The 16,380-nt window shown below is 34.4% G+C and overlaps 1 protein-coding gene across 2 annotated transcripts in view; it reads right to left on the bottom strand.

Moving 5' to 3' along the window:
• GRID2 (glutamate ionotropic receptor delta type subunit 2) overlaps nt 1-16,380 on the bottom strand; it is a 579,007-nt gene that overhangs the window by 211,215 nt on the left and 351,412 nt on the right. For both annotated transcript variants that reach the window (XR_011919919.1, XM_072405568.1), the window contains exons 6-7: nt 13,849-14,022; nt 5,178-5,339 (exon numbers count right to left, since the gene is read on the bottom strand). Coding sequence is in view for 1 of the 2 variants with exons in the window: in XM_072405568.1 (XP_072261669.1) it covers nt 5,178-5,339; nt 13,849-14,022 (336 nt within the window). In the remaining variant the exon portion in view is untranslated. The remainder of the gene's footprint in view (nt 1-5,177; nt 5,340-13,848; nt 14,023-16,380) is intronic.

Here is a 16,380-nt window from a genome sequence, read left to right as displayed (position 1 = left end):
CCTACTTGAATTCTTCTCAGCTTTGACATGGCAAGTGAGTTCTGATTGCACTATGCATTTCACCCAAATCACTAGCCCTAGTAATCTTGCATAAGACCAAAAACAAATCACAAGTTGATCGGTCAACAAGTATATCACCAGTTTTCAAATTGTTAATTCTGTACATATAGTATGCATTCCACATGACAAAACATTTCCAATAATTATTAAATGTAATTTACATAACAAAATTAGGGAAAGTAGATATGATGATGATATGCCAAATATATTTACATATAAACAGATAATTAGCTGATTTGTAGCTGAAACATGTAAAATTAATTAACCACCCAGTTCACAATATTTTCTCAGCAGAAAAACGTGATATAAAGTATGAAATATTGATGAAAGTTCTAAAAATGTGGAAATTGGCTGGATGCATGATTTTCAAGTATAACCATAGAATAAAATAACATTCATAAAAGTAATAAGAAAACCATACCATAAAACAACAATAACAAAATGATGCTCTTGGGGTGTCCCCTGGACATATCTAGCCTAAGGGTGCTCTCACAATATAGCTCCCACACCAGAGATAACCACAATATTGGGTCGCTGCAAAGCCACAGGGCACATTCCCCATGAATCTGCAACTTCAGATACAAAGGTGCAGAATGATCCAATGCTAGCTCTTCTAGGCTCCCCAGTGCCATATGAAACACCCTTGTGAAGCTTGAGATAAACTTCCCCTACTCTCCTATGATCACCACTCTGAAAGAGAGGCACGTAGCCGTAAGAATTAGGCGCAGGGCCTACATGACCAGGTGCTAGGCCTAGCCCAGAGCTTTTAAGGGGTTAAGAAAAAAGGTAGTGTGGCTAGAGGGGGCTGGGCTAGTATGCAACGTGGGGTAGGAGGAGATTAGGAATGGGAGATGTTAAAAGGGCTGGATGATAGTGAGGGGCCCTCTTTTGGAAAAGAAAAGTTTCCCACCCACCCTCCCTCTTATGTTTAGGTAGAGTTGAGAGGTGGGTTCGTTTTAGCGGTTGGGGTCTTGGAAGGCAGGGATTCAGTGTATTAGAAAAGTGGTGGATTTTGGCAGGGGGGATCCCCTTTGGTGGGGTCTCCCCCTTTATGGGGAACGGATGATTATGGCTCCTGAAGGCAGTGCTGGGCAGCTAGGGGCCAAGGTGGAGATGTTGGAAGAGTTCAATTCTTGTTGGGTGGGATTTTGCCTTCTGAGACTTGCAGCTTGGTTGTTTTGGTGGATAATTGGGAGTTTAATAACATTATGGATACTGTTGTAATGGTTATGTATTATTAAAAGGGGAATTAAGTTCTTTGTTCATTAAGCTATGTTCCATGTAATATGTTAACATTATATATTCCTGTTTTAATAATAATTATATGGAGTGTTGTGTTAATTATGTTAATGTATGCTTATCAAAATGTAAAATGTAATTTAATTTGGCATTTAATTTATTTGGATATTTGTTTGTTAATTATTTGGGAATTTAACTTTATTTAATGGTGTTTTAAATAAACGGGTGCTCGCCAGCCAATTAAAAATCCAAGATTTTGTGCTGGAATATTTATGGGGGGGAGTGGCTGGTAAGCAGGGGGAGATTTGGTAGTAGGTGGTAGTTATTATAACGGTGTTTATAAGAGATGGGCTAGAAGGTCCGAGCTACCCTGGTCATGCTAATAGGGTTTTAGTGGAGGATTAATTGGGGACGGTAGGCTTTTCAGACCCCTTTGTTCCCTGCATGTTGTCACAGCTGGCCATTTGCTACCTGCATATTGTACTTGTATTGCCCACCTAATATATACATACGTATTGGCCACAGCACACAATAAACCAGACTTTCTTTACATTTTTACCCCTGAGAAACCTTTAAATAATTTAATGTGTTGGGGAACCACTGCTATAATCAGTCAATGAGAAACAATGCGTTTTGCATTGGTTACCATTGAAAAAAATGCTCCCCATACATTATTGGTCAGAATGCCACCTTTAAAGAGAGCTAAAAAGTCCTTAGTTTAATGCAACTGGCTCTACTACGTGACATTGGCTCTGGAACTCTGCAGGCACCATCTCATTGGAGGTTAATCAGCCATAGCTCACAGAATCCCAGGCATTTCCTGGAGAAACCCTAATTGAAAATCACTATATAAATCCTTAAATTGTATTTTATTTACCACAATATTATTTACCTCAAAATTATAGAATTAAAAATCTTTAATTTGTATCATTATTATCCCTAATTTTACCAATGTAATTTTATATACAATATACAAAAGAGGAAACTCATTACTACTTCCTACTACTTCCTTTTTTTGTTCATTATTAGTATTTGTTTTATTTATGATTCTTACGTACATTATTTCTAGAAAAGTATCAGAACATAGTAAAGCTAGTAATATGGTCATTTAGCTGATTATTTTAGTATATTTAAATTGAATAGTTTTCTTGTGCTCTATGGTTAACTTGTGTACTATGTTCTCACTTTTTTTTTGGGGGGGGGGGGGGGGGTTTAGGTGAAAAGTGTTAAAGTACTGTGGTTTCATCTGTAATGATATTCAGTCAATATAATTTGGCAACACGCTTATGACTAAATAATGACATTAGTGACTTTTTCTGCTTATAACTAGTGTAAATGTTGGGTTGTAAGCCTATTTTTAAGGTATATATTAGTTAGTGCTCCCATTGGCCTGTGATATTCAGAGGAGAGCAGTGTGCTAGTTCTAATGCCCATGGTGGGCAATGGCCATGCACAGTTGAAGATCTTGTACATCTTTTAACTTGCCAGCCAGGCAGTAAACATTTTTAGTCAGTTCAACTAAAAAGACCTTAAACTAAACTGCAGCAAATCTAAAAAACACTACTAGTGATTTTATGACTTTATTTTATGTTGGGGTAAAGAATATGAAGCAGCTAAAGGTGTACAGACAGCCCAAGAATTAATGAAACAGAAAGAATTACAGTGGATCTTTACATCAACTTTTTTATACAACTTCCTTTCCAGCAAGGAGAAAAGCAAGTGGCACAGTAGGGACATCACAAAATCTCACCTAAAATCTTGTGATAATAGCAGTTAGAATTATAGAGACTATAAAAGGACAAGCCATTTATCTTGTTTTCTAAGTGGAACTCAACCCAGGTTTGGATGAACTGAAAAAGAAATAGATATCCTTATCTCTGTATTGAGCATGACGTTGTCAGGTGGACATTGATAAATATAGCAGAGGTGGCCAAGAGAAAATAAAGTGGAAATCGTTTTGAAAACATAAGGGTAGAGTCAGAGTAGTCTTCTGAATAAGCTCTTTCTTCCTTTTTTAGCAATATTATATCGGAATGTTAAATAACCCTTGTTTTTAAAAAGCACAACAACACTTTAAAAGTTGCTATTGTTGTAAAGCAATTCATGTGTTTAGAGAAAGATTAGTGGGCAATTAATTGTTTTAAGGATGGAACTAATTATGTACAAAGGCTAGGGGTTCTTGGAAGCTAATGAAGAGTTGTAAAGCATAATTACCAAAGCACAGAAGCTCTTTATTTGACCCTTGGCCTAGGGTTTCCGATTTTCAGCAGGTACAGTACAGCATTTCTAACCCATTCCCAAATTTTGCTTCAGTGCAAATATTTGTCATGTCTCTCCCTGTTAACCCTGATAAAATAACTCACAGATTACAGCAAAACTGATATTCCTAATAGTCTAAAATCTTGGATTTGTGACAGATTTGCAAAGTAGATTGGTTAGGTCCTCCATTAACTACTTTTTAGCGAGTCTGCTGCCATGGGTCGAAACTGGATTTTTGCCCTTATATTTTTGTTGAATGATTCTGATGATGTAGGGGTAATTTAATCTCAATAACTCCTATGTATGAACACATTACACACACAACACACTACTGAAAAGTATATAAGGGTGCCCACCAGTTTAGGGTGCTGAACAGTGTTGATTTACTAAGAGAGCAAAGAATGTCCATTCACCTTATTTCATTTATTTCAGTCTTTCAATCATCCTCAAAGCAAAATCTATTATTTATAAACTTATTGTTCACATAACCACCATTCTTAGTGAACATTCACTTCTCCTTTAGAAAGGCAAAAACATAGCATGTGCTTTTAGAACAGTATTTGTTCTGGTTTACATACTGTTCTTCAAAACCCTGTGTGAAAACAATGTTAAGTGTGGACAAATCTTACAAAAACATAAAGCCTCTGAAATGTTTCAAATTCTAAAACCCATCCACACAGCCAGGATGTTTAACAGCTTTCAGTTTCCTGTTAATGGAAGGGGGTTCTGCAATCGCTCACCACCAGTAAATAGGTAAAGCTTCAGCTATTTCATCATGTACCAGCAAAATTTCTTTTTTACACTGCCTTGCTTGTAATTGTGTATTCTTTGCAGAGTAAACTTTTACCACATTTAATTAGCTAATTATATTATACCTAGTGGAGTGATAATTTACTTTGTCATGTGAGCAGCCTAAACTAAATCAACCCCATAATTTCCACTGTAATTGGAAACTGGAAATGTGGATTGGCATATATTGTTTGTCCTACTTTGGGTGTCACAGGGAAGACAATAGCTGCAGTGCTATGTGCAAGCACATCTGATTCATAAAACAGTTATTCTGTTCACTGCTTTGTATCTATTCACTTATTAACCAGATTCCTAATATATTAGCTTGGTTTAATGTTTTGGGTTTAGTTGAACTTTAAGCTCTAACTAGATTGTAAAAGATGAGTGAACAAAATACCTAGTTTCCATACCTCCTGTAAATATAATTATGATCTTTTAGAAAATAAGAATGTAAAAAAAGAACATGAAATGTAAGTACACACATGTTACATAATATAATTTAGGCACTGGTAAATACTCCTTTTTGTGGCTTTATTTGGTCTTCCAAAGCAAACAAAACTGACTTTTTCATATATATTAACATCTTTTTTGTAAAAAAGAACAAAAATATTGAAACATTCCTAGCAGAAGATGAAACTTCTTACTAAACAGTAAAACTTCACTGAAGAACAGTAATTTGGCAAATTTGTCATCTAAACTAATCTTATGGACCTTCTGACAGGCTACGCTATTAGTAAGACTAATACGCATTTAAAATTAGGCACCTTGGCCAGCATCATTTTATCCCTTCATTTGAAAATAATGATGATAAAAGATGGAGAAAAGGGTACCTTCTTGACAGTTTCCAACATAGATCGACCTCCTTGCCAAGGCTTTGAGTTCTTCTTGATGCAGGTAAGGCTGGCCATGCTGTGCCACTTTCGATCTTCAAGCTTCTTGTGAAAGGCATTAGCTAGTAAGAGCACTGTGTCATAGATATACAGGTTTGTGATCTGTAAAGTATTAGATATTGATCATTAGATTTAGTTTTTGAGGAAGGCTGACAGACCTAAGTAAAAATCATAACATAGTTGCTACAGATACTTATGAGCTCATTCTGCTGCCAGTACATTTCTTGCCTGATTGAACAAACAATCTTTTTTCTTTCTAAATTAAGCCTATCAATTTATGTCGTTTATGATGGAGGGTTCCATCATGTACTATGCAATCTGCCTCGCTTTCTGTTGACCTTTAAAACTGTTATAAAAGAACAGGTGTCATATATAGAATAAAAATAGATAACGCTCTTCCTTTGACCCATGCTATAAGCCATTTTATATCAGTGGCTTTTGAAAGTAGAACTTTCATCTAGACATTTTGTATTGTGTATGAAGACCCTAGATCTACTTTATAAGAATATTTACCATCATGTGTTACTGTTTTCATAAGAAATTAGTTTTTTGTGCATCTGATGAAAAGTTTCTTGTATAAAGTTACTCCCAAAAATGGCACTTCTCCTAGAAGCCTGACTTGCTCACATCTAGCATCGAACGTAACCCTTCCAGCTAACTGAACCACAAGAACCACTGTTACTCAAGGTAAGAAATTTGCACCAAATATTCAGGTAAGAAACTTTGAAGCAGATTCCTAAAAACAGTGTGCTATGAAAACCATACAGAGATACAGAATGACAAACATAATGAGAACAAATCTAGCTTTTACATAGTTAGTCAAGTTGGAAAAACAGACACAAGTCAAAAATTCAACCACCAGGGAAATAAACAAATCCCAGATATAACCCTATAAACATAGTTGATCCAGAGGAAAAAAAAAACCCTTAAACCATGGATCATTGTACTCCAAGGGGGGGGGGGGAGATTCTTCCTAATCCACAATATTTTTCATTAACCATATTTACATATTTAACACAAAAACTACTACACATATTAAGATCAAGCATTAATTCTTCAAGATTTAAACATACTATATACTATATATATCTTTATGCAACTGTTGTTTGTTTGGTGTCTTTTGTACGAAAAGATGCAAATTGTTACCCATACTACCAAAATCTTATTCCTAGTGTAATGTGAATATCCTTTCTCTGTCAATAGGTTGTTTATTTAAAGTCTCTTAGAGTGCCCTGAGGAAGACAATCAGTGAAACGTGTCAGGTTTGGAGACATTGCTTTACTGTATGATCAAAGAACCTATGATCTTGTTTAAAATTGTTTGTGCATGTAATATTAAAGATAGCTGTTTATACCAGTAATCTATTTACCTAACCTATAAACATTTTTTGTATTGGGGACTGTTACTGCCTAAATGGAGAGCAAATACACGTTAATTATTGTGCCAAAAAAACCCTCTTTGTTTCTATTTTTTCTTTTTTGACTTAACTATAGAATACCTATTACATATGAAACACATATGTATGAAAATAGCTTATTAGAATAACTATGGGCTATATGGTAAAATGTGGTAGGCTACATATGCTTGATATAGTACATTTAAAAAAAAATCCTTGTTTATGGTATATGAGATACCAGTATCATGTACATTTTCATCATACTATATAAAATATATGGAATATTTGGAATGGTTAGATTGTTTTTTTCAGCAGGTTAGCAGGGCATATGTGTAACGATTACCTGATCAACCCTACTTTTTTCTGGTGCTTTTTTATTACATACAATATGACAGTTGAGATCTGCTTTATGTTTATCAGCCCTTCCTTACTTCCAATTTTTTTTTTTTTTTTTATAAATTAGCTAACTTTATATTAAACACTTTCTATGGCCATTTGTAAGAAGATGTATCTAAATTATATTCATCTGACTTTTTTGCTTTATCTATGTGAATGAAAGCACCTTGTCACCTTTACTATTTCAATGACATTTATAGGAATATGACTTTTTCTGAAGGATCTGTCCAGCTGATTTATCACTTTTACTGCTTTCACAAGGAATACGCTAGCCTATTTATTGTGCTGTAAGAAAAAATGGGTTCATTAAACCTTTCATTGTTTAAGAGATAGACTATGAATTATAAACTGTTCTGTTCTACATTCTTCTTTATTTTCTGTACATCTGGGAATAATTGACCCTTTCATTTTGGTATGGAAGCTTTCTCAAATATGAAAGAATTGACAAAATAAGGAACAGTTCTGCTGACTAACACGCTAGAGGTGAGTGATCTTGCACATTAAATGACTATTTTGCTTATTTACTTTTGTAATTGAAAACCAAGTGCCTGTGGGTTAACAATAATAAGCCAACTAGATTAAAAATTGCCCTAAAATAATATGGTCAAAAAAGTCCCTCTGACACATCAAAAATTGTGAAAAGAAATAAATGTCTTTTTAAATGCAGTGCTTGTACAAAAGCTTCCAGATTAAGACATACTATGATTTATATACATGATGTGCATTAGTAATATTACAAGTAATATTGATTATTAATAGATCAGGTGATTCTAAAAATACCCGACAAATGGGGGCTCCGTTGCTCTCCTAAGTAGCACTATAGCTGTTGGTAGGATGAAAGTTATATGTTCTACCTGGACTACTTCTGAAGTCCACATATCCATCATTTTTGGTACAATACTGCAAAAAGCAAAAGCTGCTTGGATCACCAGTCTGTATTAGGCAATGAAATCTTTATACATTTTGCACGTTAAGAAAAAAAGGAGTGATTGACACATTAGGAATATAGGCCAGGTGCTCCTTTTTCTATAAGGTCTTATTTATTTGTCAGATTAGAAATACTGTTCATTCTTCAAAAATTTCAGAAATGACAGCTGTTGTTTAGGGCTTTATTAAAGTTAAGCTGCAGTGATTACATAGTAGTTACAGCATTTTCATTTAAAGTTGGAAGTCATGCCCCATGCTGATGACAGCACTGTATTATACTGTTAACTTCCTATATGTTTTGTTATCAAGAGTTGTAATAAATGCATCTACCAACTTTTAACATTTATTAGATACAGTACAAGAAAATGGTAAAAAAAACATATGTGTTTAGATATAATAATTATAATATTTGACCTTTTTGATTTTTTCAGGATTACTTAGATTGTCAAATCTGCCTCTGTATAATTGTAGGAGCAGTAGAGTATGGTTTGAAAAGTTTTCATTATATCTTGAGCTGTCAGAAATGCAGTTAGATGTCTCCGGAGAAAAATCTATGCTGGAGCTCATTTTTTTTGGATTAAAAGATCCATAGAAATAAATAATGGGAGTATATAAGGTACAGAATCTGCTTTTAACATTATTAGGAATGCACATTTATTGAAACTCCCTAGATTGGTAGCACAGCACAGGTTCTAAAGAATAAAAAAGGCAGAGCACAGACAAAGACTAGATAATGTCAAGTAATTTACAGGGAAAGGAGCTTTAAAAGCTTTCTTGTTTTACAGATTACATTATGATTACATTACAAAGACTACAAACTATATACACTGTTTAGGAAAAGACTAAAACTAAAACATAAATAATAAAAAATGCATGAATGAAAATATAGCTAGAATGCTGTGGTTGAATTTACATAAACATAGAAAAATCAATTTCTTTTTTTCTTGGACACGATTGACATGCTTTTTTCCAAACCATAAGCAAATTCAGCAGGCAACCAGATAAACAAAAATGAAACATTTATTGACTATATCACCTTATGCTTTACTTTAAATTGACCATTACCATTTATTATAGTAGTATCCTGGGGACTACTTATAAATGATTCACTGTCCAATCCACACAGTGAATGTTCATGAGCATTGGTTTAAATTTTTTGCATTATGTGTAATGTAGTAGCTAATGGCCAATCCTAGTTTGATTTTAAATATGGCTCATGCATCGTGTTTGTTAGCAGAATCTCTCTGTTAAGTTATGTGATGATGGGCATAATAGGTGAATAAGATGAATATTTTTTGAAAAATGGTATCAATATACTGTAAAATGCAGGCAGACCATTGCCCAGAGAACATATCCAGAGTAACTCACACAGCATATCAATTATAAACAAACTCCATGGTTTGGAAAAAATAATTTTAATAAACAATATCTACTGTGCCCATTCATATGTAGACTTATCAGACTTTCAGTAAGGCATGTTGAGCAGAAAAAATGTAAGAAAAGTTTTTTTTAACCCATGTCATTTTGAGCAGAAAAAAATCTCTAACAAGCAATGTCTTGTAACTAGGAGACTTTTTTTCCAACTAAAGAAATTGAAAGATGATTAAAATGAGCTTCAAAATATGTAAAACTGAAAAGATCAAAGCAAAGTTTCAATGAGCTTGACAATTACCTGCGTGACCCTCAATAATAAATCTAATTGGCTAGAAGTTCTTTTCAAATTTTTTTGGGCTTTACAACTAAATTTACATTTCAATGCTGGTTTTCGTGATTTTTCATTTGAAAGTTCCAGTTTTTAATGAGTTGTTCTATTCTAACACATAAACTTTCAGAAAGCAACTTCATCATATACAGTTAGTTGACTTTAGCAGCTTTTTACAATAGGTGGTTAATTCTTTAAATAATTTTATTATTTTCATACAATGCACTTTTCATCAGCTCTCTCCTACTTAGAAGGGGTCCAAGAGAGATTACTGTTTGGCATAGTTACACAAAAAGGCTGATTTACTAAAAATAGGAACAGCTACATCATGTATCTCAGGAGGCTGCTTCCTCTGCGCATGCCTGATCTCTGGTGTGTTCAGAAGGGCCAGAATGTGGAGTCAACAACAAGTAAGCATGGATCCATCTTGTATTGAAGCAAGGTTCCGGTGGTGGTGGAATGGTGTGGAAGGCCTCTAATACAAAATGAACATCTATTAAATACCGCAGCCTGTCTTAAAGTTGTTGATGACATGCCCACTCCATGAATATAGTGTACCCATCTTCTGATGGCTATTTCCAGCAGGATACCATACCATGTCACGAAGTTCAAATATTCTCAAACTTGTTTCTTGAACACTACAGTGCGTTTACTGCACCTAAATGACCTCCACAGTAACCAGATCATAATCCAACAGCACCATTGGGATGTGATGGGGTGGGAAATTCTCTTTAAGAATGTGAAGCAGACAAATATGCACAACTGTGTGATGCTATCGTGGTAATATGGACCTAAACACTGAGGAATGTTTCCTGCACCTTGTTGAAACTAAGATATGAACAAGGCAAAAGGCGGGGGAGGGCATCTAATTTGTTACTAGGAAGGTGGTACAACACTTGGTGACCCTAATAAAGTGGTCAGTGAGTGTGTACTATGAATACAACTAATAGATACTGTATAAACAGACATTATACCTGAAAGTATATTATATCAAAAAAGAGTAACAATAACATTGCACCAAGCTTTGGGTGATAATAAAGTCTACTTTAAAGCAAAATCTAGTTTGGTTTAAAAAAAAAAGGGAAAAAAGACATATCCAATAAACTATATGAATTGTTAGGGTGCCCCAGTGTATCAATAATAAAAGAACATTTACAAGTAAGAGACTAACATGAGCATGAGAAGACATTACCAGGGCTCCCAAAATTGCCATGAATACAAGAAAAGAGCATTTGAATTTTTGTAATCTTCAGCTGGCTGTAGATTGAAACTAAAAATATCATTTAAAATGGCCTGTGTAGCAATTATATGTGCTATAAAATATTCCTGCAGTACCAGAGTTTTAAATTCCGTAATATCCAGCATGTAAAAAGTACATTCCATTGAAACATTATAAATGTTGCATTTTAATGTACTTATGGGACACAGCTGACCTGCTGTTTGCATAATTTTCACTGAGACATTTTTATTATGCATTTGGCTGCCATGCTAGCTAAATCCGAATAGCTGCTGTTACCTTTTAAATAACCTCATGCCTGAGTCTGTGTAAATACAGACAAGTATAGGCTTTGATTCAGACATTACTCTCTATCCAAGCCCACTACCATTTCAAACACACTGGAAAATAACAGGAAAAATTGGATAATGCGATGGCTGCAGCTTTTCCCAAAATCCTATTATTATTATCCTATAAATATTAATTTTAAAATTTGCTAGCTGACATTTTTTAAATGTTCCATCAGACTCCTGATTAAGAAAGTCAGGCGCAAGTGTTTTTTTCTTTGAGGTTGTGTCATTAGTAAAAGAGATGGTATGTATGAAAAAAGTGCTAAAGTGTTAAAATCTATTGCAAATCTGCTTTACTGTTTCTGTTTGGTGAATAATTGATAAAAGTCTGTTTAGGTAATAAACATAAACTTCTTTGGTAATCTATTCTTCATTTCAAATATTAAAATGTCAATTCTCCTAATTATTTAAATTTCCAAATATGTTATACAACGCATATGAAGCTTCCCAAACAAAAAAGGGAGACGACAACATGATTTAGATTTTAACACCAAGTAGGGCTGCAAAGACACGTTCAATTATTGTCACTGCAAACATTTTTTTATGATTGTTTCCAGTGACAAAAAAGTTACTGTTGTGTGTTGTTCTTTGGAGAAGGAAGGGGGAGAATGAGTGAGCTGCATCCCATGTGCCGTCAGGATGTATCCATTGAAGACATTGGACGACCTCTGTACATGTCAGATTCTTGTCCGCGACTGTTTTGTGTCAGGGGAGAATCATCTTATGTGTGTACATAGCCTTAGGCAACACCTGCCATAATTTTACTGCATCAGTACATCCTATTCAATATATATCCATCTTATCTACACTACACTGCAGACAGAATATTTCATGCACTCATAATTGAATAATAGTTTGACATAAACTTCTACTTCTACTTGGATCCCCTAGTTTCAGCAGGGTTAATTAAAATTCAAGTCACTAAAACAGCTGTTGCTAAAGCAAAAAAAATTTTTTTGCACTGAACAATTAGAATTTTAGAATAAAATGTTAAACAGATCTATAATTACCCTATTTGTTTGTATTTATTTTACTGATGAGAAAGCAACAGTTGTTTTTTTCTGCACTGATAAATTAATTTAGAAGAAAATTATGATAGAAAGTTGTTTTGTTTGCCAACTTAAATACTGCTTTGCACATTATCGTTTAGAACCACATTTTATTTATCAAAGTATAACTAATTACATCATTTGGTGATGGATGATTTATGCATTATTTCTTAAATTACATTTCTTAAACTAAAGTTCTGCTTTGAAAATGGGCAACTAGACATGTCTATATTGCAGAAAGGGACTGGCGATATCTCTTCTGCAATAAAACATAGTTACCTGCCTGATCACTTTATGCTCCTGTCAAAAAATAAATGCAAAGTTGCCTATTCTGGCTTCCCCTGCAACTACCAGGACTAAATGAACTCCCACGCTGTTATCCCAGCACAGCCAATCAAGATAGCAGGTAAGGTTATTTATTGGCGGAAGGGACATTGCCTGGCCTTGTCACAATTTCATTTATTTTAAATACTTTTGTCGTTTCACCTTGCAATTGCTGCAAAATGGCATTTCAGGGGTTGCTGTGTATGGGCAATAGGATTGTATAAATGTAGCGGAACTGTTTCCCAATAAAGAAAAATCATTCCTAGGGCTTCCTTACCACCCTACCATTCTCTCCCTGTCGGCTTCCTATATACTGAGACCTGAGGCAGGCATCCTAAAATCCACAATAAGCAGCTGCCTATTCAGACTTGGTGCAAGATGTCAGAGCATGGTCTGCTATCTCAGCTCACTTTATAGTATCAAATTGAATCTTGGTTCTTCCACAGGTCTAATTCCTTCCATTATTGCTAAAAACATTAGGTGAATTTTATTTTTATTATTTCCTATTTTGAAATGAGCTCATAGTATTTTGAAATGCTCTCAAGTCTCATAGTTTGTTAGGTCACAAAAGAGCATCTTTCCAGAACATACACATTCCCAAATGTTTCTTAACTTTACAAGCATGAAAAAGTGCACTCTGCTCTAAACTTTTTTTGTGGGTTGAAGTTATTTTTTTAGTTATTATCATGGACTATAGAATGATTAGTCTATAGAGAAATTATATTGTTTGAGTAGTTTAGAGGAAGATAACTAGGCAAGCCCAATAACATTCATTCCACAAAAATGTTCTTTTCAGACCTGCTTAGTTGTCCTCTTTTAAACTACTCCCAGCTCTCTATGGACTAATCAATCTATAGTCCAAGATAAAAACTAAAAGAACTATTTGAGATAACATAGCAAGTGTGCAAAAGACAATAGTTCTGAATTCCTTTCTTTTTATTTTTTATTTTTTGCACAAACAGATCTTGTATATAGAACAGATATAATAAATTCTGTCAAGTAGTATGTAAACCAGAAAGGGTGCAAATAAGCGAGGTTTATTGTTATGATTTACATACAGTAATTACTAGTAGGAAATAAGACTTCATCTAACTTCAGCAGAGTAAACTGTAAAACAGCATTTAGGAATAAATATTCTTTACTTTATAAGTGTTCAGATGTAGCACTTTCTCTCAACATGGACTGTGTATATCAAAGGTGACCAGTTTAATATGCATAGTAGTAGGCAGAAAAATGAGTTAAATGTTATACCTCCATGCTTTGGGAATATGGGTCCTTTGGGTCACATAGTGAAGTAGATATTCGGTGGTTGCCAGGGAAACAGCGTTGACTCACATTCTGGGGCACTGGAAAGGTCTGCCGAATAATTGTTAACCTTCCAATCGACCTTCTGACCAGGTCCTGTACATCCAAGTCGTTTATCTCCTGTTAAATTGGGAAGAAGAAATATTATGGATAATTTGATGCTTCTCACAATATTCATTACAATATACACACACATATATTCCTTTTTATAAATATATATATATATATAAATAACAAATCAACACATATAATATACAAAAAATATTCATATATATATATATATATATATATATATATATAACAAAAAGAAAACAAAATATATAATATAAATATTCCGCGAAAAAAAGCAACTCCTGGGATTAACCCCCCCCCCCAGTGAATCTTTTTTTCGTTTCAAGTGTCTGGGTACACATATAAATAGGTCACTATTATCTTGGAAAACATTGAAATAATAACAGTTATATAAAGAAATAAAATACTGTGTCATGCAGATAGCTGTTTAGGAAAAATGCAAAGCTAGCAAACAAAATTGAAACAAAAATGATCTGTTTGCATATATTACAAGCACTGTCCTCACTGTGATCTGATAAAATGAATGCATATTACAAGGACTTACAAGGTAAAACAATTACCTGGAACAGTGTGTTAACTGTTGATAGAAAGAGGGATAAATTAATCATAGAAACTCTAATTGACATTTCTGAATTAAATTTGGCCCTCTTACTATCAAATATATTAACCAAGTCTTTTTTAGAAGTATATTATATTCTAATAAAACCCTAGCGCAAGGGTGTCAAACTCTGGCCCCCAAGGTTCTTTTTTTGGCCCCCAAAGGAATCCTAAATGTGAACTGCAGTTGGCCCCCTGCTGCATTGAAATAGTACGGCTACTACAATTCCTGGCATTTTTCACGTCTATAGACCAGCGGGCTCTCTGCCTATGCGTGGCCCCGCATTGGACTGTTTTATAGACGCAAATAATGCTGTGAATTTTAGTAGCGGCGCTATTTCAAAGAAGAGGGAGTTCCAGCGGCGGGCCACTTATAAGATTTAGCTCCGCATTGGCCGCGTCTGGCATTTCCAGCACTCCCCATTACTGTACTTTTCCTTGCTACTCCAAGGCATGGACTTGAATGGTTGGATTTTCATAGAATAATATTGCTATTTTTATTGTTAGCCTGTGCAAAAAGGTTAAGACAAAGACAAAAACTTTGACAAAGTCGCAGGCCAACCTTGAAATTTATTGAAAAAATTGAGGAAATGTTTCCTTCTCATTAGATATAAAACCTTTTTATATGGAAACAAAGAGGTTTTGCTTCAAATTCAATATGGAACAAGCCTATAATAGAGAAAGAGGCAAAACATTTTTTTTAATTTTATTTAGGAAAAAATCTTATGCCTCTTTCTCTATTTGTAGCCTTCTGAGTTAAATTTCAATGATAACCTTTTTGCAAAGGCTAACAATAAAAACAACAATATTGTTACTAATATTGTTGATATATAAATCTTATGAGTGGCCTGCAGCTGAAACCCCCTCTTCATTGAAGTAGCGCCGCTACTAAAATTCCCGGCATTATATAAAACAGTCCAATGCGGGGCCATATAGATGCGAGTGATGCCGGGAATCGTAGTAGCGGCGCTATTTTAATGCAGCCGCGGGACAGTAATGAAACATCTTCAACATTACAGAACTACAGCTGAATGTAACTAACTACTAGTAGCTATGTCAGGACTTTGATAACGGAGAACCCTTTACAATCAGAAGGATGACTTCATGGGCATGATTTATTAAAACTCTCAAAGATTACAGAAGATAGACTTTAATAGAAGAACCTGAGTGATCCAGCAAACCTGGAATTGATCTGCTCCATGATAGAGAACATATACCAAGTGATAGAAAATGGCTTTTCAGAAATCCATTCAGGTTTTCTGGATCACCCTGGTTCTCCCATGAAAGTCTATTTTGTCCAGTGTTGCCATTCTTCATTACATTTCACTTATGTACTTTAATGTTTGCCAATTTTACCTTTTCTTTTCTTTGTGTTTTCTTTTTTAATGAAAGTACCTAAATCATGCATGTTGGAGACATCAGAAAACCTCAACTTGTCATTAGATGTCTGTGGCAAAATTTGAGTTGTCTTTATGCCTGTTATTAATTGAGACTAGTGAGGTAGTTGAATTTTGTTTGGCAGATATGATATTGCTAATTTTCTGTCATATCCATATACACTGTGTTATAGTAGACATGTGATGATTGTCACCTGAAAAGTCTTTTTTCAGTTGAATTGGGAAACAATTGTCTTTAAATAGTCAGAATTGTGCAAGCATTACTGTGCTGACTACTGTCAAAAGAACAAGTGAATGCCAAAAATTGATTTTCACAGCTAATCTATAATGCTTTCTCTAGACAATGCCATCATCAATGCAATCTCAGATGATACAAATGTTTGTATTTATGCCAGATTGTTTTAACAAAGAC

The sequence above is a fragment of the Pyxicephalus adspersus genome, chromosome 3, assembly GCF_032062135.1.
Source record: "Pyxicephalus adspersus chromosome 3, UCB_Pads_2.0, whole genome shotgun sequence".
In the NCBI taxonomy this organism is placed as follows: domain Eukaryota; kingdom Metazoa; phylum Chordata; class Amphibia; order Anura; family Pyxicephalidae; genus Pyxicephalus; species Pyxicephalus adspersus.
This window is presented reverse-complemented; position numbering and strand designations above follow the sequence as displayed.